Raw genomic sequence first — 27,530 nt, forward strand, 5'->3', positions numbered from 1 at the left:
CGATGTGTGTTGGCCAGGCGTCTATACAAATCTCCGACCGAAAAAATAAACGTATTTTTATGTTAGTTTAATATTGACGTTGCCATAACAAACATACATTTTAAGACTTGCAACAACGAGCGACCAACGTCAAGTTTATAAACTTGTAGTGTGAATAAAATAGTAGTGTTTTATGGTTATTATGAATTCTATATTTTCTATGAATCATCCCATCTAAATAGCACTATATCAAATTTAATTTTTTGCATTTTTGTGAAGCAATGCAAAAATTTATTCTCGTGATGATTTGGTATATCGGTTTTCCATCGTGAGTTCTTTATTTATTTAAGTAAGGACTTGTTTTGGACAAATAAAGAACCTTTGAATTTGAATCGAATCAATTATAGCAACTTTTCTTTAAACCAAAGGTTCTCGAAACAATTTAGAACAGAATGAGGAGTCAAAAAAGACTGTGCGTTATCACCCGACCTTTTTAACATGATCAATTTGTGAAGAAAAAGTGCTTAAATGCTAGAGGCATAACGATAAGCGGGAAAAAATCATCAACTTATGATTTGCTGACGATGCCACTGTCATAGCAGCGACAGAAGAAGAAATGGTAGAGCTTCTCAGATGAGTGGTATAGAATAAAAGCAACAGAGTCGGCTTCAAAATTAATAAAAAAAGACTAAAATACTGATAGTTGATAGATTTAATACTTTGATTGACTGAACTTCTAAACCAATATGACCTAGTAGGCAGTTTCAACTACTTAAGCTCTAAGCACGAGACAGTTTTACCATTAACCAAAACTGTTTATTTTACTCTCCACACGTGTTTCACTAACAATGAGAGCATCTTCGGGAGAAGATTAAAACTAAACTAAAACTACTTACAAGTGGCCTTAAACAGGGTGTTCGAAAAATAAACGGAAATATGTCAATGGGTGATTCCTTGTTAAAAAATATGAGAAAAAGTTTCTATAAACATGGGTCCGGGAATGCACAGTTTTTAAGATACAGGGTGATACATTTTTTTAAAAATATTTATTTTTTATTAATATTAATTATTTTTCTAGGAGAACTGACACTTCAATCAATGTAAAACCTCCATGCAGAAATGATTTTTTGTTTTCCATGGCACCTGTGATTTTATTACCAAAAATTAATAAACCAATTTTTTACCAGTGGCATGCAATAAAACGGTATTTATTGCATGTATTTATTTTTTGACGGAAACGAAGTGAGATACGAAAAAAATACAAGAGGCAAAAAATTTGTATTTTTAAATGCTTAAACAAACAACAAACACTAAAGTTGAAAAAAAAAACAGTGGCTTCTTTTTTTTTGCCAACAATATTTGCTGAGATGTCTCCGGGACGCCACTGGACCTTATAATTTTAATCTAATTAGGGCTAAATTGGCCTCTTAATACAACAAGTAATACTGTCAAATTAAAAAAAAAAAAACGAGTAATTTTTTTTTTAATATTAATAAAAAAATTATATTCTTAAAAATTTATCACCCTGTATCTTGGAAACTGTGCATTTCCGAACCCATGTTTATAGAAACTTTGTCTCATATTTTTTTACAAGAAATCACGCATTGAAATATCTCCGTCTATTTTTCGAATACCCTGTATACTAAAAATGTCACCAATAAAGAGAAAAATTTAATGAAGCATGACCGAAGAAATTTTAAACCCTAACTCAACTATACAGATGACTGACTATAAGGGAGTGGAGCTTTATCCCTGTTAAGAATGGTCTTATGATTTTTGAATATTGTTAAGTTTTTGTGTGCAACTCATTTTCAATTGTTATTAACTGGTTTAAATAATTTTGCAAAGTCTATTTCTACAAAGTGACCAGTATTTAAAACATGTTCAGCCAAGCTTGACTTTTCAACTCTTCCATATTTTTAAGCATGCATGTTCTTTAACTCTGACATTAATTGATCTACTTGTTTGCTCTATGTACTTCTTATCACAATCGTTATTAATCTTATAGATCCCGGACTTTTCGTTCGTCTTTATATTGGTTTTCTAAAAGATTTCGTAACTTGGCTGAACTTTGCTAGATCATTTTTAAAATAAGTCTTTTGAAAAATCAAAGCCTCTTGTCAATATATCTAACCAAACTCGTAGAAAGTATTGGAATGTATTTTTTGCATTTAACTCAAAAGGGTTCATGAAGAGCTCTGCTAGAAAGGAAGAAAGGCTGTACAAGTGATTTATCGTACTAGACAAACTCTCTTTTATGAAGAATGGTAGATAAAAACCATCTTGTATTCAGAATCAGATTTAATAAATCTTCACTAGTTCATTTCAGGATGAATTGATTTATAAAAGTAACGGCGACATTGAAGCTGTAGTTTTGTCATCGTTAAGTTTTGCATTTCTTATACCAAACTTTGCCGAAGCAAAAACTAGTTTTAACCTTTTAAAAAATGAGCAGGTAACATCAAATTTATGAATCTTAGTAATATCATTTCTTTTTTCAAAAAAATTTGAAAAATCAGTTGTATGAGCACATTTACAAACTAGCGCCGTGACACAACTGGCCGTTATTGACCAATGTTCGGTTTCGACAATTTTGTTAATGTTCCATAAACGCAAAGTTCATATATTTTTTAACAATTTTATAAATTAATATTAAATATTAGTGGGCTTATAAAGTTGAGTCAAGGACCCCGTAATTTAGTTAGCTTAGTCGCTGTTGCGGCTCATAGACCTATATACCTATTACGAGTATAATGGCCGTTTATAAACTTGACCAAAATTATTGTCATTCAGCATCATAAACTTTTGACAGTTTTGTTAATGATAAATGACTTAATGAGCCTGTAAGGAGCATGTAACGTTAATTATAGTTTTATAAATCTAATTTTATTATTTTAAGCAGTCTTGGACTTGGTGAATCTATAGTAGAATGTCGTTTTATGACAAAAAGTGTAACAAAAAAAACCTTAAAAATAAGATTTAAATTGATAGATGGAAACCATTTTTGGAAAAAAAAAATTGAAAATTAATGGTCAACGTCAAGTATAAAAATCCGCCTTTATTGAGTAAGCAGTCTTGAGCTTATTTTTTTAGTTTAATTAAATTTTGCTTTTATAATTTAACACATTATTTTTAATAATATCACGCTATTAAGATGTAATATAATATAAATTTTATACTTTTATACATTTATAATAGGATTGGAAAAATCATATAAAAAAAATATTATTAACGCGCTTTTTACGTCTAACTGTATATTTCCTTTTTTACTCCTAGAAGTATGATGAGTTTCTGAACCTGGCTTTGGTCTCAAATAAATGAACTACATGACGCACAAATTACAGTTTTAATTTTCAGATTGGTGGATCTTTTATTTTTTTAAAAGTTTTAATTTTCAATAGATGCCTTTTCTTTGACAGATAACAGTTATTGAAAATGGCTGATTTTGTAAAAAAATTAAGTGCAGATAAATTTCGCGACACATCTATTTAAAATTTATATAGATATTTTGTATTTTTTTCTCTCTCTCTCTAAACCCATAATAGCTACTTTTAATTAATTTAACATCCTTTATGACGATATGAAACTCATTCACACCTAATGACTCAATAACTTCATTTCAAAATATTTTCATCACCTACGAAATATGACACCCGCACACATACGACAAAAACAAGTAAAACTATTAAAGCAACTTGCTTAAAATCACGTCGGGTAAGTAACGAACGAATTCAAAAATAATATAAACCTTGAACGGTCACGGTTTCTAGCAACAGACTGATAATAAAGGATATTTGGCCGAAAAATTTAATAAATGCGAACAAAAGACCTAAGGGGCAAGAATGTTATCTATAAAAATGGACCCTTTTGGAATTTGATTATTGGCGAATATGTTGAAAATGATCGGAGTTTTTTTCTCAAGGATAAATTAATTTTGTTTTGGAGTTGAGCGTGAGAGGGTATATAAAGAGAGAAGGAAAAAAAGAGGATAAAATAATATTAGGGCTGTATTTTAGTTATATTTCTTTTTTTGATAGCAGCCTATTGCAGACCCTAAAATAAATCTAACATAAATGGCATTAAGGCTCTTAACACTAGTTTTATAATAATTATTATGTATATAATTATTATGTTATATTTTTTAAATTGTTTTAGTTGTTCTTGTATTTACCGAAAATATGGTCTTTATTGCCTTATTTTGGAGTCTTTGTAATTTTTCGAACAGATATTCACTTGTCTTACCTTAATATCAAATTAGATACCAAGGATGTGGTTCAATATAACTGTTGAACTTAAACAAACTTAAATTGATGCGAGTTTTTTTTAACGCACTTATAAAAGAAACTATTTTTCTGATGACACTATTTATTTCTGTTTCCCAACTTTGAGTATATCAGATCTCATTCTTTAAGATTTTTTTCATCTATAATAATAAAATAAGGTTCATGGTATCGAAGGCTTTTTGAAAACCAGTACTACAAACTGCTTGTCTAATTCACCAGTAATCCGTTCAAGTCAACAGTTGTTCCAAGGATATTGCTTTAAAAAAAAAAACAATATTCATTTTTGTCAAAAAGAGAGTATACAATTTACAATTATCTATATGACTTTTGAAAGTTTCTTTCTGAAAGTACTTTGGAAAACTAGTAACGAAATGCGATGTAGCTGCTTTCATCAAGACTGGAATAATTTTAGCTATATTCAGTTCTTGCAGATCTATCAGTGTTGCCAAATATACGTATTATGTATACAGTGCTTTCATTTCAAAACGATCCACCCTTAATAACTTTCTTAAAAAAAAAAAAAAAAAACACGTCAAATTAGATATACAGGAGGGCGTTTAATTATGCATTTACTGAAGTTCTGTCAATCACCTCCTCACCTCCAGCTAACCTCACTTTAATATGTCAAATGGGAACCCCCATCGTATGATACATCATAGTAAGGAGCATAAAATTCTCTATTCAACGGTACCAAAAAAAATTAAATCGGTAAATGTGTAAGCAAATAGTTAGCGAAAATGTCTAGAAATAATGAATATTTTATTTACGCCAAACTTTGGTCTTTTAAATGAATACTTTTAGTGTGGTACCTACATCATTTTAAAATTCTTACATTTTTTATAATAGATCATCAAACAAAAATACAAGCAATTTAGAAGTTAAAATGTGTGGTAACAAACAGTACATTTAGTTCAAGCAAATTATTTATTTTTTTAAGTAAATAATGTGTACCGTTATTTGCGAGAAAAAAGAGTGTCTTCAAATTTTTTGCAAAAATCTTTGCAGTTTTATAACTTTGTATGTGTATTTATTTCACTTATATTTTTTGCGAAACCTACCTAATAGGTACAAAAAAACAATGCAATACCTTACATTTTTACGGCGTTTAAAAAGCAGGCGATTTATTATTGTTAAAACTGTCAGTTTGACGCGTGCCATTTTTCAATTTTAGTTAAAACAGTGAGTTAATAAAATGGTGTATACGCTAGCCGAAAGAATAGAAATAATTTTCCTTTATGGAGCTCAAGATCGGTGTGCCCGCAGAACCGCGAGAGCATTTAATGAAAGGTATCAAGATAAAAACGTGAGCCTTAAATACGTATTAGAATTGATACGAACATTTGAAAAGACGGGATCGATTTGCAATAAGAAACAATATGAAAATAGAGTTGTCGATGAAGCATGCCAAGTTGAAGTACTAGGACAATTTGCTATGGATCCAACTTTGTCTATACCAAAGGCCGCAAAACTAACAAATATTTTCACCGGTTCCGTACATAAAGTTTAAAAAAAAAAATAACTTCCTTCCCTTTTAAAATTCATATTCTTCATGAACTCGGAGATGATTTTGATAGGAGAATTCAATTTTGTGATGTGCCAGCGAATTGACGACGATCCCCATTTATTGAAGAACATTTGCTTCAGTGACGAATCGATCTTTTTTTTAAATGGCCTGGTGAACAGACATAACTGTAGATACTGGGATAATGAAAATCCGCATGTTTTTCGGGAAGGCCATAGCCAATATCCCCAAAAAATTTATGTTTGGGCAGGAATTTATGGGAATGAAATAATCGGGCAATTTTTTTTTGGAAGAAAATTTGACTGGCGAAATTTATTTAAACCTTTTAGAAAATGCAATATACCCTTCCATCATCCAATCTATGGAAAATCAAGTAGATCAACAGGGTGCTATATTATTGAATAAAAATAATATACATTTTCAGCAGGATGGAGCTCCCGCGCACTACACATTGGTAGTTCGAGAGTGGCTTGATGAAACTTTTCGAGAAAAGTGGATTGGCAGACGTGGTGCAATCGAATGACCTGCGCGGTCTCCGGACCTAACCCCACTAGACTTTTTTCTTTGGGGCTACTTAAAAAGCAAAGTTTATAAAACCTGCAGAGAAATTAGCGGGCAGACCTTTGCCAATGTTCGTAAGAAGCTAATTACGGCGCGCATTTTGAACATTTAATAAAATAAATTTGTTAAACTAATTAAATTTGTTTTTCTTCCCTAGCGATTTACACTTTAATTGCTTCTTGGTCAATCAATTTTATTTTTTTTACAACCATTGATAGCATAATGAATGCCCTTTAAAATAATGTATCACACCATGGGGTAGCCATTTGACATACCAAAGTTTGGCGTAAATAAAATATTCATTATTTCTAGACATTTTCGCTAACTATTTGCTTACACATTTACCGATTTCATTTTTTTTTGGTACCGTTGAATAGAGAACTTTACGCTCCTTACTATGATGTATCACACGATTGGGGTTCCCATTTGCTGGAGGTGAGGAGGTGGTTAACAGAACTTCAGTAAATGCATAATTAAACATCCCCCTGTATATCTAATTTGACGTGTTTTTTTTTTGTTTTAAAAAAGTTATTAAGGGTGGATCGTTTTGAAATAAAAGCATTGTATGTATTACATGACTTTTAGAATGGTAAATATGTACAGAATATCCCAGAAGATATAGGCAATTTTCTCGTAGAGAAATTTTTATTAACATGAATTTTAGTATAAAGTCTTTCCAAATCTTCACGTGTTATCAAATAAGAAACTACATTTTTGATGCTGTACACAAAACATAAAATGTTGCTTTATGTTTATTACTCGGCTCCCTCTGTAAACTTTGATTAGATCGAATTCAAAAAGTAATTTATTTGCCATAAGAGTCAACAAATTGGTAAAACAAAGATTTTATGCTACGAAAAAAAATTTAACTAAATAAATTCCCAAAAGGATTTAAATTTGGATAGATCTTTTAAAATTAGGGAAGAGCCCCCTTATTAAATTTCCAAAATTCTTGCAAATTAGAAATATTTTTTTTAAATTTATCTAAATTCATTATGTACATTTAAGTTTAACAGAAATTGAAGATGAAATAAAAACAAAAATTATTAATCAAATGAAATTCATTTATTTTATATACATATATCAACCAACGGTTTTTAAAAAAATAAAAATGGTGCCTAAAAAACATATTCTTTTGCGCTAATTATACAGTGAAGAAAAAACAAAAACTTGGTTAAGCGAAACTGAGACAGTGTTTACATATATTTCTGTAAATATGGTTTCAATTTAAGGAAGCTTACCTACTGGCCGTCACATTAGAAATTCATGAAATAAATTAAATCATAGATTAAGTATTTTAAAGACTGTTTACAATTTTTTTGAGGCCTGAGTCTACTAACTACTATTTTTTTATCTAATAAGGTTAAATATAATTCCAAAAAAACAATCTCTGTATGGATTTAGTTAATTAGTCTACTGCAAATGAGCTTAAATCATCACTGTTTACTTCTTTCATTGATTTAAAAATAATAAAAAAGATAATCTCAGCAGTGTTTATTAGCAGTGTCGACTCAAAACAAGCTTTTATTTTCTTCCTTTATTGATTTAAATGTAGCAAAAAAGACACTTAGCAGTAATTTAATCAGTTTGACCACTATTTTTATTTCTTATTGGCTTGTATCTGTAAAGTCCAGCGGGTGGTACGAACACTGGTCCACTCAAGACTTACTAAGCACGTTGTGTGCTTTTACAAAAGCAACCTCTTAGGAGATCCCCTGATCTCTCCAAGAGATGGTTGGAATTCACTAAAAAATCAGATCAGTTGCAAAATATGTGCTTCATTGTCTTGTCTTCGTGGTTGCATGCCTCACTTTACTTGTCATGGCTCGTGTTAAGCTTAGATTTCAATAGATAGCTACTGAACTGGCAGTGACTAGTAAAGTTACCTGGTACCAGGACTAGTTTCTTTCTAGTTAGAAACAATTTGCAAATTATCTTCGATTTATCCTGATAACTAAGGAGATCTTTAGACAAATTACAGCCATTTTCTAAAATGCTTGCGGAATATGTCTAAATTTAATCTCTAAAGTTAATTAGCTCTTTAATGTTTGTCAAAGTCAGACTAATGAAAGGCTTCGGTTGATGAGAACCGGCGATCTGATTACTTTATCCTTACCTTACCCTGTGTGGTTGTGTCCACCTAACTCCTAATTTATTTTTAGACGAAACTTCTACTGTGCAGAGGCATTGCTCTAATTTGAGGCGTGGTCTAGACAACAAAAGAACTGCTTGTCTGCAATCTGTGTGAACATACACTGTTTTGTTAGTTGCTGTTAAGTTGGTCTCCTTCCAGGGTTATGCCATATACTTCTAAAGAATACTTGGCATGCTTGCATTATGTTTAGAGTACCCGTCACAGTCTGTACTTGTCTTAGTTTTCTGTTTTGAGTATCTGAGTAAATATTAGTAATACTTGGGATTCTTCCTAGGATTTGTTAATGAAGTAAATTTAACTCTAGCCTCTAGTAGAAAAGGCAAGTTTACTTTCTGTCAGACGCCAACCATTTGCAGACCAATTCATGCATTTATATTGATTCCAACAGAGCACATAAGAGTAATTGTGAAAAATTGCTCCATAAGAGGAGCAGTAATTTAAGATTAAGGTATGTCGATTCGAAACCGGGCTAAACCACTAGTTTTCTTTAATCAATGACTTAAAATTTGTTAAAGAATATCTTAGCAGTGGTTTAATAGGTGTTGACTTAAAACGTTCTTTTCAAACCGAGAAAATATCCGAGAAAAAAGTCGAGAATTAATATTTTTAAAACTGTCGAAGCTATATTTTTGTTTGAGAGAAGCTTAATACCTTTATTTTACAAAGAAAATTCAATTATGACATTTTCTGTTTATTTAAGAACAAAAAAACCACCCTTAAAAATTTTTCATCTATAGCTTAACTCCTGAGATCTTTTTCAACAATTTATTTACCCTTATTAATGACCTTTTACCTGGACCGGCCTGTATTTATTTAACAAAGCCTCTAAGCATAGAAACAAGAGGCAAAGAAATATCCCTAACAAAAAAGCAATAATCCAGCTCTTTTAGCCTTTTCACCCTAAGATTTCTTTGTGTAAAATTAGATTATCCCTAAGCCACAAAAAAACCTATTTCCTACCTATACTCCATTTTCGTTATCTTCAGGGTGAAAACAACTTAAATTCTTAACTTGCCCTTCGTCGGTATCGTTATCAGTCAGCGGAATCAGCCCTAAAATCTCAGGTAAATAATCGTAACACTAAAAGCTGCGAATAGAACTAAATTGGTTCAAGGGCACGCTAATGCCGCATGTAGAGTCAGAGTCGTATAAATTCTTAAATAAAATACGGTTAATTAAAGCAAAACGTTCTTGTTTTGCGTCACACGATTTCTTTTTACGTTTTTATTGGGTTTGTTTAGTATTATATCATGCATGTGTCTAGTACTAATATACAGGTTGGAGAACTGATTATTACGCAGAGAGAAGTGCTTAAAGGCGAAATGTGGCAACTCGCACGCGTGCATGCGCTCTGCTTCTTATAAAGTCGATTTTTCAGAACGATGTTAGTAAGCGTCTGACTTTGATGGGGGTTTGATTTGCAATAAAATTTCGTAAAATATTACGTGAAAGTTCAAGCATTTCAAAAATATTTTTCTGATGCAGGCTTTACATACAACCCACATAGAATCGTAATCTTAAAATGTTAATTATTCAATAAATAAACATTTTTACCTATGTTTTTTCTAAATACTGGAAACAGTTTTATGGTCCGTACCTTAGTTCCTTTCCAACACTTTTATTATCTTACTAACTTAACAAATCCCTATATTTTATTACCGAATTGCCTTTATAAAACCATTTAATAATTGAGCTTTTCCGGAAGAAGTATAATAAATAGCCATAATAAATTTTAAAAAAATAGAATTGCTTTAAAATTAAACAGTGCAGGGTCACACAGCAAAATGAGGCTTGCCGTTTTTATTATTATTGTTAATCTGTAAAAAGTAGAATTAGGAAATACCTATCAGACGACTGAAGACGTCTGCTTATTGACGAGAGGAAGCAGTGTTGCGTAATGGTCAATTCCCCAACTTGTACATTTGCTTAAAAGTAACAAAGTTTGCTCGATTTTTGACTTTTTTATATCCATCTATATCACCGTTTGGATTCTTTGTGGTGATACCTAGCATTTCAACCAAAATGGATTTATTGAGTTCTTGCCTGTAGCAGACCAGAACATGACAGTGTCATATTACTTAATCTCAAGGCCATTTTAGTTATAATGGTTAACTTTTTATAGGCTTAACTCCAACTTTAGATAAAAGTAATTAATTTATTCATTTATTGTCCAACAGGAAAATCCCAATACAAAAGACAATTATGAGTAATATGGGAACAAAAAAAATACAACTACCAAACTTAAACAAACTATGCATATAACAAGAGTAAACTCACCCAAAAGCAATTATAAATAGTACAATAGAAATAAAAAAACTGACCCTGAAACTGGCCCAAAGCACCGAAAACACCTCCAGCCCACTTAATACTGATCAAATCAAGAATTCTAATGAATTAACTGTAATCAATTGAGAACCAATAATTTATGCTGCAGAAGAACTTTTTGTTTAAAAACAGCTGTAGAGTCATTAAAAAGGTCAATGTTATTCTCACTATTTAGTGTGTTAAACCATAAACAGGCTCGGTATAAAGGAGCATTTCTGCTCAAGTTGTTACGGGTATTCTCAAGATAAAATTGAACTGACCTTCTTGTGTGTATAGGAGGTACAAAAAAATGTAATTCACCCAAAAGGTCTAAAGCATCAATTTTATTGCAGTTATAAAGAAACTCAATTGATCTACAAAGATCTAGGAACGGTATAAAAAATATGAAAAGCCATTAAATTATCATAATTTGAATACCAAAGTTGGACAAGGAGAGGTGAAGAAATCTGCTAACAAATTCGGCTTAGTAATGATCGAGCTCAGAAATGGTGGATTTCTGTCAACATGTTCACTATACTTATAGTGATACAGTAGTATACAGTCATGCAATAAGCCAGTTATAGATAGAAGAAAAACTCAACAGTCGAGTTGTTTTGTAAAAAACGCAATATCAAATAAATAAAATCCTTGAAATCTGCTAATTCGTCAAGATCCCTTCAAAATTGATACGTCATATACCGTATAAAAAACGCTATTGTGACACTAAAAAATAAAAATCTAAAAGCAGTAGGAAAGGCAAAACAGAATGGATGATAGAGGATATTCTTAACTTACTTGAAGTAAGCTAAAAACAAATATAATATGGCTAAATATAGAGCAATAAATGAAATAATCAAAAGAAAAATCGAAGATGCCAAACGAGAAGGGAGGCTTATGAAATGTGAAGAAAATGATAGTTTTACCATTTATAAGATAAATTGAGAAACCACAAACAGCTTACAATTTTTGTGAAATGGAAATAGAGATCGACTGATGCCTTGATCTAAGGGTAATTTTATTCTCTACATAGCCCTATTTTTTTTAATTGAATCAAATCGTTGCCAAGAAATATGAGTAAAGTTGAAAAAAAAAACAAATCCATCGTTCAGGAAATACGTTGTTCAAAAAATTACAAACAGCAGCAGCATAATGTAGTGTTGCCCCATTGTGTACAATTGTGTGAATACTTTAAATGACTCCGATACTGGAGTGACACAAATTTTCATTTATTTCGAGAAACACATACGCAGCGACCTCAAAAACTTAATGTATAGGCTGGCATCCTGGGAGATCATATTGTTGGGCCTTTTATTATTAAAATAAATCTTAATACTGAAAATTAATTAGAACATCTGCAGGGCGCCATCAATCCCAGAATAACTGAGTTACTTGAACCAGATGACAACCTTCTAACAAACGAACAACATGATGCTGTTGCTGTTTGTAAGTTTTTGAACGATGTGTTTCCTGAACAATGGATTAGAGGTACCGTAGAATAGCCTGCTAGATCTCCCGACCTTACCCCTTTGGATTTTTTCATCTAAAAGCCAAAGTCTTTGCCACAAAGTCTGACTTCCTTGAAGATCTTTAAAATAGAATTGTCGAACTTTGTCGAATCGAATGCCAGTGAATAACGCCTGAAATGTTCGCTAATGTGGGCATATCTTTTGAACAACAATTATATTTTGGTATAGAGGTCAACGGATTTTCCAGGTTCAAATCCGCACAATGTTATATAAATTTTGATTTTCTTTTACACTGTTAGTACGATCAGAAAGGAAATTTGCTTTTCATATTAATATTTAATATTTTTTTGCACATACATATTTGAAATATTATGATGATTTTATATACACTATTATAGATTTAAATAAGTTTTATTATAAAAAAAAAATTAAAAAATTGAGAAGCCATGCCCGAAAATATATTATTATTATTTATTTTTATTAAAATAAAGGTATACTTTATTAAATAAGCATTTTCTTTTATGATTTTATATAACTTTGTTTAATAAAGAATAGGAAACAATAAGTAAAATTGAAAATAAGGAAGTCTAGCCGCGAGCTACTCAGTCTTTTAAACTACGGATAATATGAATTTATAATTTTTTTATTTTTTAACATGCTTCTTCTATACAAGGAAGTACGTAATAAAATTATTTTAAAAGAAACTCAAAAGAGTTCTTGACTGCTTATATATTTTTTGATTTTGTTACGCACTATGTTACGCGTAAAAATTCTCAGTCATAAAAAAGGATCATTTTGCACCCTTCATACATAAATAATGAATATTACAGTTTTACCTAAATACTGGGAAAAATTCTTGTTGTAAATATATATAGCTATTTATACCTCCACCTATAAAAATATTAATAAAATAAATATTATCTACCAAATTTTATCCTAAAAAAATATACCCAAAGGTGATTAAAGCCCCAAAAGCTTTTTCGTAGTAAATTTTATATATAATAATAACGTTTTCCCAGACATTTTCTCAAAAAACCAGATTTAAGGAGTCAGCAAAAGTTAAATAATTTCATTTTTTTTACGAGCATGGCCTAAATTTGCTGGACCCCGACTGGATTTTATAGGAGAAATACCATCGTTTATATCACGAACTTGCCCGTAGGCAACTTATTTTTGTGTTTTATCGTTTCATGCGAAAGAAGTTGAAACAGCAGGAAAAGTTTTAAGCGAGGGAAAACAAGACAAAATTATAATTTATTAATGTAATAAGCATGCGAATGTTGGAATAGGTTTTTTTTATATAGATACATTAAACATTTGATTAAGGATTCGTTTTAAATTTGAAACATTGGGGTGTATACAAGATATATCTGCTACGACACATTTATATTTAATAAAAGGAGAATAATACAAAATTATAATTTATTATTGTAATAAGAATGCGATTATTTGATTAGATTCCTTTTTTTCATTTAATTACATTTTACATTTAATTAAGACTTCGATTTGCGACATATGCCTCAATGCCTCAATATATAGGACATATCTGCTGCAAATTATACAGGTTGGGGAATTGAAGATTACGCATCGTCCACAATAATAGCAACACCACAGCAGCTCTCTACGGTTGTCCGATAGGTATTTGTTAATTTGAATATTACCCTAATAGTTCTAATAGCAATGTTATCTCATTTTGTTGGGTAACTGCTCATTTTTAACTCTTTAAAGCGTTATTTTTTTTTACTTATTATGGCTATTTATACTCTTTCCGAAGGTGTTTAATTTGGGATTTTAATTACATTTGAAAATAGATCGATTCCTTGAGAAAAAATAATGTTAAGTAGGTTTGTAGCGCCCTAGAAGTAAAATCAACACGATTAATCAATCAAAATGCTTTATTGTCAGAAAATTTACATTTTACCGACAAAGCTAAATAAAAAAAAAATAATACAAATATAAACAAATAAACATAAAAAAATACTCAGACAAAATACACACAAAGTAAATAGGTACATAACAAAAAAAATACTGTACAAATTATCAAATTTTACAATTTGGTCGAAATACATAAATAAAATAATTTTTATATGCAAATATACACACAATTATATGTATAAAATTGTCAAAAGCCTTAGTCTCAAAAAAAAACATACAATAAAAAGCAGGCAAACATTTTGCAAACAATAGGTAGCTAATAACGCCAGTGTGTGTGTTTTAAAAGGAAATATTAAAAAAGTATTCTACTCTATAAAGGGCTTTTTGCAGTAGTAAAGATTTTAGGGCATTGCGAAAACAACTAAAAGTAGTCATCGATTTTATTACGGAAGGCAGATGGTTGTGCATTTTTATGGCTGCATAAAGTATAGAGTTCTTTACTAATTTCGACCGTGGAATTGGCAGATGAAGATTATGATCAACGTTCCTTAGTGAATAGCTGTGGGATGGTCTTTCTGGAATCTTCGACACATGTTTGCGGATAAGGCAGATAGATTCAAATATAAATAACAAGGGAAGAGTAAGGATCTTATATTTTATAAAATTTACTTGGCAGTGAGCTCTACTATTAAGTCCTAATAAGTAGCGAAGCGCTCTCTTTTGAAGTTTAAATATACGCTCAAATTGGGTCTTGCAGCATGTACCCCAGAATGGAAGGGCGTAACGAAGATGTGACTCAAAAAGAGCATAATAAACTGTTTTGGCCGTGAAAAAGCCTAATTTCTTGAGATTTATCTTATGGCAAAACATGCCGAGCTTAGTTTTTTAGATAAAGTATTTATGTGCAAATCCCATTTCAAAGAGCAGTCCACAACAAGACCCAAGAACTTGACAGACTCAACAACTTCCAAACTGGTATTGTTTAGAATAAATGGAGGAATGGTCGTTTTATATGATAAGACTTTAGTTTTTGAGAGATTTAGGCATAAAAGATTGGAATCGCACCACGATTTAATAAAGACCAAGTCGTTGGAAATTGTTGTATGTAGTGCCATTGCATTCGGATTGCTCCAAGTGAAGCTAGTATCATCAGCAAAAAGACAGATTTTTCCGCTTATGTTCAGGCTGGCCAGGTCATTTATAAACAGCAGAAAGAGCGTAGGATCAAAACGGAACCTTGAGGTACCCCACATTCAATTGGTTTACAAGAAGATCTTGACGTATAGTTGACTTCTGTTTGACAAATATGACTTAAACCATTGAAGGGTTCTCACTCTGAATTCATAGTGCTGCAATTTGTTAATTAAAATAATGTGGTTTACGCAATCGAAAGCCTTTGAAAAGTCACAGAAAATTGTTGCTGTTAAGTAATTTTTGTTGATATTTGAATAAACGCTGTTAAATAGGAAGAACATACATCGTTAATGCATTTTTTGCTCAGAAATCCAAACTAATAAGGGGTTAAGATATTATATTTAAACAAAAATGACAAAAACCTTTTTTTAGCCAGGCGTTCTATGATCTTTGAGAGGGTTGGAAGAAGTGCAATTATAAGTATTGGAGGAGGTACTGGGTATGGATCATAAAACTGTCAAAAAAAATATAGGTGCTAATGTTTCAAATGTTCCAAAGCTCAGGAAATATTTCCTAAAGACCAGTGACGACGAATAAAATGTTGGGAAACCATTATGGTAAAACCAAATAAGCATAATTTTTCTTTACAAAATATATAAATTTAAAATATTTTTCTTTCATTACATGGGAAACATATGATTCTTCTGTTGTTCGATCTTGGTATCGGTAACATGAGCATAGCAGTTTTCAATTCCGTACTTAGTATCTATTTATGTATGTATGTATGTATGTATATGAGCTGATATTTTAAGCGACCATATTATAGGGTAATTTTTTATTGACCATTTTTTAAACGTTCAAAAATACCTTAAATTGCTGCAAAACCAAGTACTTTCTAACATTGAAAACCTCCATGAATTAGACTTGGCATCGGTCAATTTTACCTGTCCTAATGTGTTTACCTAAGATTTCTATCCTTTTCACAATGCAGCTATGGTAAAAGAATTTTTAACAAATATTTTTCCTAATCATCTTATTATTGCGACTGGCGAAATTAAATAGCCTCCTAGACCTCCAGATTTGTCCCCAAATGACTTTAATTTTTGGAGTTAGCTTAAGGAGACTTTTTACAAACACGAATTTGGTAAGCCAACACATTTAGAGAACTTGATCGAGAAAATTGTTCAATGGTCCAATTCCATGAGACCAAAAACTCTTTTGAAAGTACGAAACGATCTTAAGATAGATCAACTTATCGTTAAGTCAAAAAAAGAGGTCTGTTAAAGCCTTTTATTTAAAAAATTAACTTTTGTTAAGTTTATTTTTAGGAGTTAATTTTATTTATGAATACGCGTTTTCCTATTTCGCTTTTAAGCTCCTCTCTATGCATAATTATGCATTCTCCAACCTGTATATTTCTCGCATATTATGAACGCATTTTAAAGAATTTAAACTTTTCTATTTTCTATTTTATTTTAGGTAGTATGATCAAGAAACATAATTTTAAGGTTTTTTTGTTATCCGAGACACAGATTTCTGAAAAAGATTATTCTGGGACATTACACTGGTGCATTGTGGGGAGGTATGACAGCTCATATTAGATCTACCTATAAAGTAGGTTTCATATCTTTTAATTTTAATATTAATGCACAACGGGAATATATTATTTTTAAAATTAGACTGGATAATAAATATTATGGATTCTGTGTTTCTTATAAGCCACCAACACTAAATTTGATTGTGTTAAGTGTTAATTTTTATAATATATTTTCATGTCTTTACCCGGCTGTAGATGAAGTTTTAATGTCGGTAAATTATAATATTAACTTAATAAATCTTTAGAATCGACTTACTAGACTTTTCGAAAACTATACTAATTGAAGAACATCCCAGAGTAACGGCAAATATAAGTACTATCTTAGATGTGATTTTTGTTTTTAATAAGCTGCTAGTTTCTAATAAGAATGTGTTAATTAAATGTATCGAAAATAAGCTGCATTTTTAAACTTGTTCAATATCCTTGTTTAAGAAATTTAATGCCGACATGCGCAATTGCCTTGGAAATATAAATTTTCGAGAATAACATAAATAATAAAATAAGAACGCGTAATGATTTTATTTTTCGTCTGTTTAACACGCATTGAAGGATCAAAAGGAATAGAAGATTGGAGACTTTCGAAAAACTTAAGAAATTTCACTTTAGCTTAGATTCGGAGGGTGAAGAAGAAGTATGTTGATTCACTATTTATAAATAAAACAATATCTCAACAGTTATGGAATGCATTAAAATTCAATTCCATCTTTTCTCTCGCATTTGAACTTAATAAATAAATTGTTATGCTCAAATCAATGCTGACTGTCAGGACAGGGTGTCTTATTGTACAATTGATATTTTTTTAGGGAAGGCAATATACTTTTAATTTAACAAATACGTAGGAAATTTTAAGGAATATAAAAACAAACGCGTTAAACATAAATAAAATTTCCTCAGTAATGCTGAAGTATTGCAGCTCTTTTATTGACTTGTATTTAACCTACTACTTTCCAGATTAATAGAACACCTTAATGGGAAAACCTCTACCTAAAACTTCTACTCTATAACTTTTAATGATTTTCGTATTATACGTATTTTATTGCCTGCAGTCTTTAAAATTTTTGAAAGAATTTTTTATAATCAGATTTCTATAAAGTATTTGACACCATCAACCATGATTTGTTATGCAAAACGTCAATACTTCGGTTTTAATATTGGTTTATGTTTGCTTTCAAAATCATATTAATCAAATAGATATCAAACAATTTTTTTCGATAACAGACAGTCTGAACACAACTAAGTATTACTTGCGGTGTCCCACACCCCACAAAAATTATCGCATCACTACTAGATATTTTTAATATTTTTTGGGACAATCTGTATATGTACCAACTTAAAAGATATTTCTGGTTTCTTATCATGGACAAAAAATTATCGGAATTTCTTACATATTTTTTTGAAGCAAAATTGCTCGCTAATTAACTCGCAAAAAAATTGTAGAATATTCCTGTGTTGGTGAATGCATTGAGATCGAAAACGTTCTAAGTAAATAGTGTTATCCTAAAGTGAAAATTTAAATTTATTGTTAATAATGGATGTGCCTGAACGTTTAACAAGACATGTGACTAATGAAGAAGCCGCTAGAATCATTGCGCTCATAGAAGATGGCCGCAGTCAAAGATACGTCGCTCGGATAATGGGAGTTCAACAAAGCACCATATCCAGAGTTGGTAATCGCTACCAAGAAACAGGACAACTATCCAGACGACCCAGACAAGGCCGCAGAAGGGTAACTCCGGCAGTAGATGATCGTTACTTAAGGTTAACGGCTTTAAGAATTAGACATATCACCTCTAGAAGACTGCAAACAGATCTGTTGGCTTGTAATGTCCGAATAAGCCTACAGACAGTTCGAAATAGGCTGAGAGAAGCAGGTTTACGAGCTAGAGTGCCAGCTAGAGGTCCACGTCTTACCAGAGAACATCGAGTAGCAAGATTGCAATTTGCTAGAAAACATGCAAATTGGAATATTCAAGATTGGTCCAATATTTTATTCACGGATGAATCAAGTTTTTGTCTATATTCATCAGATAGGCGAGTACCAGTATATAGGCGACGTGGTGAACGGCACGATCAGGTTAATTTTTGTCAAACTGAAAGCTTTGGTGGTGGCTCTATCATGGTTTGAGGAGGAATTTCTTTTGAGGGTCGCACGGAGCTAGTACCAGTGAATGATGATGACACACGCTATTAGAAATTCATTGGCTTAAATAAAGTTAATTTTTTTTGTATACATGTTTTGTACAATTTTTTTAATTTTTGTATGTTTTGGTCAATCAAAATGTTTGTCCTCTATAAATTGAACTGATTTAAAATAAATGTTGCAAAAGTTGCATTATTTGGTGATTTAATTATCAATATCAATAAAATTTTAAAAAACAAGCAAAAAATTTAAAATATTTAAGAAATAATAAGTGATGCGATAATTTTTGTGGGGTGTGTATTTTGGGATCTTTACTTTTTATAATTTATACTGCAGATATTTTAAATTCGCATTATAAGCTGCAGGCGTTTGCTGACGATTCGCAAGCTTAGTATTCTGGTGATCATAACGACTATAATGAACCGGAATTACTTATGAATGAGAATCTAGGAACATTGAGCATGAATTTAAAGAATCAACATTTAAAACTAAACCCTAATAAAACCTAGCTAAAAAAGAAGTTTCTGAAACCTAATATAAATATTGATATTGATAATACGAGATTGGCATATTTAAGCTCTGCTAAAAACTTGGGAGTCAAGTTAGATGATCAATTTAAATTTAAAGAACAACCTACCGAACCTTAAATAACCGAAATATGGTAAGTGTTAAGTTACGTAAACCTTTAACCAAATCTCTTGTTTTTTTGCATTTTAATTAAAGTGCTTCAGGTTATGTATTTTCTCTAGATTTGGAAAGCAGGTTTGTCTATGGACTTTGGACGAAAATTTGATCATGTATCTCATTTGTACCGGGATATTGGATAGCTAAAAACGGACGTGCGCAAAATCTTGAATTTTGCGTGTTTTTAATAAAAATAGTTAGGTGAGCCATTTTTTCCTATATCCCTTAAAGAGAGACTAATTTTTCGTAACACTGTCCATAACTTAAGTCTAATAATAAGAAGGTAATTTAATTAAGATATATCTGGTTAACTTTCTGCAAAGTTTTAAGATGAAATTCAAAAAAAATATTTACTAACTTTGCAACTTAATTTTAATGTTAGGGTTAATTTTAAGTTTAATGTTAATTTTAATGGGGATTGTTTTAAAGTAAGTATTTATAATAATTAAGCTAGAGGAAAAGCAAAGTTGCATGAGAACAGCAGATGTTATGTAAGCTTTTTAGTAACTTTAATATTATCAGTTAAGTGTTGAGTTAAAGTATTGTCTTACTTTATGATGCAGAACTTAAGGTGTGATTCAGTTACTGGTTCAGATTACTGGTTCAGTAGAGTAACTATTAAAGCTAGACTGTGCTAGTTTTCGGTACCAAGTTTTTTTTTATTTTACAGCTTTATATAACATTGGTATTACAAATAAAAGGTATTATTTATTTATCTTTGGTAAATTGTATTACTTTTACGTAGTTTACTTAATTACAATAAAAAAGCAGCATTTCACTTAAATTATTTATGATTTCTTAAAATCGAAGATTCGACTTTAAACTCGATCTTAAGATGGAGATACGAAAATACAAATTATGTGTTTCGACTTTTTTCTATATCACCTTTTCATTTGAGACTTTAAGACTTGGATGTTTTTAAGATTGTGTCTTTCTCAGATAACTTACTTAATTACAATTAAAAAAAATATCTCATTACCATTATTTACGAAACCTTTAAATGAGATATAAAAATTACAATGAATTTTTTACATTTCCATCTGGATCTTTAAAGTATGATTTTCTGGAGTAGTTTACCTAATTATCATAAAAGTCATTATTGCTGTACCACTCCTTATGAAATCTCATACAGAGAGAGCGATATAAGAATGAAGATCTAAAGTTTTTCTAAAAATATACGCAAAAACATTTATAAACATTAATATTAATTTTATACAGCTTTAGGTTATAGACCTTGTAGACTCGACAAATTAAGGAAAATTTAAAAATTTTAATAATTAAGAATCCTTCTAAGTTTCAAGATTACAGGTTGATTTGTAAAAATTGAGAACATCGTTAAATATTTTTCTTTTTATTGCAACTCAGAAATTAATAAGAAATTAGCAGAAACGTATGATTTCCTTTAATCTTATTATCATATGTAGACGCTATTTAACGTACCTGTATATTACAAGTGTATTTTAAATAATAGAATTAATATTTTTTTCAGTGGATGGAATGGAACTGGAGACCCTTTATCAAAGATACTGTATAAGACTGAAACATGCACTGTTTCTCTCCGGGCTGACTGTATCCACTATCGTGTCTGTAGGCATATTAGTTGCCGCATGCGTATTACATGTAAGTTATATACGAATTAGTTAAAGGATTCTGAATAGTTCCGGAAATATTCGAAGAAAAAATAATTTCTGACAAAATTCTCTCAATTAAAAAAAGGTTAAAATTAAATGGATCTATTTGATTTAAAAATGATCGTTTAGACATATATCTGCTTTTTTTTAAATGCAGCCCTGTAATTTTTTACTTTGCTTTAAATTATTCTTAAATCAGAGTAAATATATTTTCATTGCAATAAAACTAATTTAATAAATATTGATTTTTAGATGGAATTTTCTTTCTTCTAAATCGGTACTAATTTAATTTTACGTATTTTAACCATTTCATGTCCTTCGTTGCTCAAAATAATTTTTTAACAAAATTTATAAAATAAAATCAACTTGAGTTTATACACAAGAAAATGAAACTTTATTAATCAAAGATAAAAACAAATAGCAAAACTTTTTTGGGATACAAGACAGCAAATAAAAGAAGTCCAAACGATTTTCTTCATCCAATAAAGGATCAAAACGTCGCTCAACAAATAATAACGTCTTTTATTTGATGTCCTGTATCCCAAAAAACTTTTGCGTTTTAGTATTAAGCAAAGACGATGTCACGTAATGGAATAAAAATAAATGTAAGTATTTGTAAATAAAATGATAAATATTATATTTTATAACATCATTATTTAATGGAGAAATAGGGAAAAATAAATCGAAAAGATTAAGGAAAAAAATATATATACAGATAGTGGAAAAAAGTATGGAAACTTTTAATAATGTTCGTATAAATAGACAATAAATTTGTCAGGAACCTTTTTGAACAGTGCAAAAATGTATGAATGCTACTGATATAGTATCTATGTTTACTTTTTTCGATAAAAAACGTCTGGTTGGAAATAAGTATGGAAACTATGGACTCTAAAGCATTTACCTTGTTATTTTTCATGACTTAAAACAAAAAATGGTGGCTTTATTTAAAATGGTCGTTGATAGCAAAAGTGTGGTACCGAAAATTATACAAAAAAAAATAGTCGTGGTGATGTAAGGAATGTACCAATGTCCGAAAAACCTCAAAAACTAATTCTCGAATTTGCAAAACTATTTTAAGGGTCTTAACACTTGAGCAGAGAAAAACTTTTAGGTAAATTACGAGTAAAATCTCGAAACAATTTGGTCTTACCGTGACCAGTTAAACCATAAGAAATCGTCTACTTGATGAAGGTTTTTATGGAGGTCTGTTGCTGTAAAGGCGTCCGGCGGGTGCAAGGATTAAAGCAGAATATCAAAATCCAACTATAATGCATAGAGGAGGGAATATAATGCTCTGGGGATGTTTTTTTCATGGATTAAAGCTTTTACTACAAGGAAATATTGGAAAATATAACGCCAGATTTGCAGAATAAGATAAGTCATTTCGGTGGATTTTTCAACAGGACAATGATCCGAAAATTCTTTCAAGGTAGTAATAGATTGGTTTCACGAAAAAATGTAACTGTACTTGGATAGTTATCTCAGCCCCCAGATTAGAATTTCCTTGAATATCTTTGGGTCGTTTAAGTCGCCGAATTTAGATCCATTTCGAATTGAAAAATCAACAGACATTGTTCAATATCATAAAATTTGACTGGTCTAGAGACTCTTCAAAAATCAGTTGACTATATGCCTAGAAGATAGGCTCTAAGAATCGATTGGCTCTCAAAGAATTTCTTAACCCGTACTTCCCTGTGTTTTCTTCCAGATAGGGTTTCCACAGTCTCCAATATCACTATAGTTCCGTTTTGTTGTATCCTTGTTCAGTATTAGGGATTTGTGTACTGTAGGCCTTACTATTCCTGCCTCAACTCCTTGAAGCGTTTTTGGTCCATCGGTATATCATCCCGAAACCACCTTGAGTTTGCGCACCATTCTTGCTTTGTAAGGACCGTGTATTTCCTATCAAAACACTTTACTGGGTCCATGTGATCACCCAACTGAGACATATTAAGTATATCAGTACTCAGGATTGACAGATGACCAGCAAGTCCTCCTTAAGGTTTTCTCTCCTTTAGATGGAGATTGCTCTTGTGATTCCTCTTATATAGCCATATTCAGCCCAGTTACAGAGCGTTTATGGTCAGTGTTAGGGTTGATTTCATGGCCCCTGTAACGCATAGGCATGTGAGTCTCCGTATCTTGTAATCTCGATGTGGCTGTCCTTCTGCTCGGCTTTCCTTCACCATGCCGTAAGTTTCACCATCTGGATATATATCCAATAAGTCATTTCACGATCCAAGTACCAAGTAGTTGTCTTGCCGTACCAAGGTTCCTGGTGGCCTTTTTCTGTACTGATTCGAGGTGGAGTTCCCAGAGGAGTTTTCTGTCCAAGACGAGACCCAGATATTTCACCTGTCTTCCTACCGAACGATGCCGATGTCACTCATTTAAAGATTGGGGACGTTCATTACCCTTTTTCTGATTAATAGTACAATGGCCTTCCTCTCCAGGTTTTTAGGTAGCCTCCAAAAAGCACTATTTACATATTTTACATTTCCATGCGTGGTTCTTCCTGATTAATAAGGAGATATCATCCGCATTACCGATGTTCTTCTGCCCTTTCCGACTAAGAAGTCTAATGAGTCATCCACAGACCATAGAGGGGAAGAGTTTTCCGCTCTGTGGGCATCCCTTAACCACAGTGACACTGAGATTCGTAGATCCAAGTGAGGTCCTAATTGACTATTTGGTTCAACATGCAGCTGACTCATCTTAGTATAGCCGAATATTCTTGTCTATTAGAGAGTGTTCGCGTTATTGAAGGCCATCTTGATATCCATAAATGAACACAGGGATATTTCTTTGGATTCCAGGCCCTTTTCGATAACCCGAACTATTTTGTGCAATGCCGCAATAGTTGATTCGCGATGATGACATGGAGACTATCTCTATCTTGAGGTACTGATCCAATAATTTTTCCATTGTCTTCAAAATATAAAAGAGAATAGACTAATTGGCCTGTAGGACTTTGGAGAATTTGCAAGTCCGTTTCCAATCTTGGGTGCCACATTCCAAATCCTTGAAACATATCCCAATATTAGGTTTCATCGGAAGATGTTCCATAATTTTCTTTTACTTTCTTAACTCATTGTTATAGGTAGTTAGAGCTTTCATGTCTCCTTCCCAATTTCTAATTCTTTTGGCTCTATTGTTTTCCAATTTTCCGTTGCTGCACAGTATCTCAAGATTTCTGTTACAGCAACGTACTCTCTTCGTGAAGGATTTTATCTTGACAGGGCAGTCTTGAAATGAGGATATTGTCATATCAGGTAGTTTTTCCTAGTGATTCTAGACTGCAGATTTTGCATGTAATTCAACCAATCCGTGGCCCTGGGATTTCTGCAGAGGGAGTTGTTTAAAAAATTAATAAATATAACTAACACATATTCCAAATGTGTGTAGGCTGTAATACCAAGCAGAAGCCAAATATACTTATCATTTTAAGGAGGTTTCTTACTTCTTTTGCTACTGTATGTTTTATAATAAGCCAGAATTTTACTTAAAAAATAAAATAAGAATTTTCCCTTTAAATTACTTTTTTTTCGTTCTTTTAAATTCATTTTTTGTTAAATAAAATAAAATTGAACTATGAATTTTTATAATGTTTTAATTTATTATTCTATATATTAAGGCCTCCGTATACAAGTTTTGTTTTAAATTCGAGAATAAATAATTTTTCTTAAATTTTAAAATAATAAATAGAAGCTCGTTTTCGTTAAACTCTAGAAAAGGAAAGCAAAATTGGTCCGCCCTGCTTTTTCTGAAAACAGAAATTATTTTTCGAATCTCCAGTTAGTTTGAAGCCAATTTGATTCTTTGCCTTTTTTCGTACGATACAAGGTTTTAGAGTCAAAACATAAAGACCATTAGAATTTTAGAACTATGTACTACTCACTTACTACTACTCGAAATATTTATTGAGAATGATTTATGTCTGATTTAAATCTCCCGCCAATATTTCAAACTTTACTTCACTAAACTAACAACTGACTCTCTGCGAGGCGGCTACGTACCTATATACTCGGCCGAACGCTGTTCCGGAAGATTCTCTTTAACCTTCGAGACGTCATGCGGTCTGCCAGTTATGTCATTCCGGAATGACGGTGCCAGCTGGTTAGCTAGTGTCTCGGTGTTTACAATATGTTTATAAAGAAAATTATGGCTTATTGTGAACACAGAATGCGTTGTAAACTGTGTATAAGGCAATAATTGCATTTAATTTCAATTTTGCTCCTAAAACTGTATATATTTTTATATGAATAGCTATTTGTAAAAAATATAATAATGGTTTATGTAATAAGCAACTTAAAAAAATTGTAAAATTCAACTCTTTGTGTACGGTGCAAATTTGAAAAAAAATATAATAACTAAAGTATAGCGCTTTTAAAATTATTAAGTATTACAATTTCGTTTCATTTAGTATATTGCATAACTTAAGCTTTAGATGTCGTTTGCGAGGATTTTTTTTTTAATCATTACTTTTTTTTGGATATTCCAGTACTTAAAAATTAAAAAAAGAGGTATTTTATAGAGTAAATTTTTGGGTATTGAGAAAGATAGCTTCATAAAATTAAGTATTATAAAAAACTTTTTTTGAACGGATAAGCGAATTTTAGGCAGTGCCTCCTCTAGCAGATATTGGAAAAAAATACTTTTTTGTAAGAATGTCTTTTATTTAATAAAATTTCTTATGAAAAATTTATATATATTATTAAAAAAAAAATCGATTCTCCTTTCCTCTAAATAACATACTTCCCAACATGTTGTAATTAACAGTATCAAAAGTGTCTGTAAATCTAAAGACGGAAGGCAGCAGTTCTGTTTACAGGATCAATATAAGGAGAAATATATATTTTATAAAAATCATTTGCTCTATTCCTGTAACTCTTCTCTCTATTTACTAATTACGGTAAAAATCAGAAAGGTAATGAAAACTAATAAAAATGGATAATAAAGTTTTTATTTTATATAATAAATTTAATATAATAGTGTAAAATATATTCAAAATATTTTTTAAATGTGTTATTAGATAAAAGAAAATATATTTTTAATCCTTTGTGGTTAATATGAATTTAATACGATAACTCCCAGGATTGGTATTTAATTATTAAAAAATGAATTAGATTAGATATTATCTCATAAAATTGGAAGTTAGTGTAGTAGACAGCAATAAAAACAAGGCATTTTTATTATTCAATTAAATTAAATGATGATTCTCCTTCTAATGACGTTCAGCTTTAGACCGAATCGTGCCAAATCCACGAAAGATATTTTTGTTTTGATAAATTGGAGTATATTTCTGGACACTCCGGACATCGAGTTTTATATAATTTTGTCGCCTGAGTCTCATACAAAATTATAGAATTGAATGTCGGCACATTTTTGACGGTTTTATTATTATTTATGGAACGGAATAAAATGTGATTATTGCTTTAAAATGTCCAATTAAAAAATATAAATGGCTATGCCCACTGATATTTAATATTTTTATATTGTAGAATAATGTAGTTTTTTTGCATTTTCTGCTTCATTTGTATGTTTAATTATAAACTTGACTTGTCATTGTTATTCCATCAACGGAATGTGCTTTTAATCAACACATTGAAGTCTCTAGGGACGTTGTGGAACTAAGGGTCATTTTGAACCATAATAATCACTTTTAGTAAAATGAACATTTATAATTTAATTAAAATGGGTTTTTAGAGTAGTGGAGGAAAAAGTTATGAGTTTTATAATATCTCTTTATCTCAAGCAAAACCCAGTTTTGTAACTTTAAGGATATTTAAGAGTAATTTTTCATATAATTGGGCATTTCTAATAGAAATGATAATAATAATGATAAAAATATCAATAAAAGTCTTTATGGATTAAGACAACGGGAATATAAGGATAAATTTATCCGAGATTAACTTTTATCTGTTCTTTTACATTACCGCTAAGCTTTTCTTTTAGTGAATATCTTAAAATATATTAGAGAAATCTGTAAATAAGTAAAATATCTTCTTGCATATTCTAACTCTTAAGGTTTCCATATAATTAATTATATTTTAAGCGGATATTATATAATATGTGTAAAATATATTGGATATTTGGAGTATTTTTGACCATTTTATACAATTTTTTTAAAATTTATAAATTTTTTCGCATTTTTTGCTTACGATATTTTATTGTAAAACCTCTAAATATTTTTTCTATG

At 30.8% G+C, this 27,530-nt stretch overlaps 1 protein-coding gene across 5 annotated transcripts in view; it reads left to right on the plus strand.

The window, feature by feature from the left end:
- LOC126739261 (adenylate cyclase type 2) overlaps positions 1-27,530 on the plus strand; it is a 169,617-nt gene that overhangs the window by 57,269 nt on the left and 84,818 nt on the right. For 3 of the 5 annotated variants that reach the window (XM_050444854.1, XM_050444852.1, XM_050444853.1), the window contains exon 2: positions 21,190-21,320. In XM_050444854.1, the coding sequence (XP_050300811.1) occupies positions 21,190-21,320 (131 nt within the window). Of the gene's footprint in view, positions 1-16,774; positions 16,894-19,791; positions 19,902-21,189; positions 21,321-27,530 lie in introns of those variants that run through there. The other 2 variants (XM_050444855.1, XM_050444856.1) reach the window with 2 other exon arrangements.

The sequence above is a fragment of the Anthonomus grandis genome, chromosome 8, assembly GCF_022605725.1.
Source record: "Anthonomus grandis grandis chromosome 8, icAntGran1.3, whole genome shotgun sequence".
NCBI classification, from domain to species: Eukaryota; Metazoa; Arthropoda; class Insecta; order Coleoptera; family Curculionidae; genus Anthonomus; species Anthonomus grandis.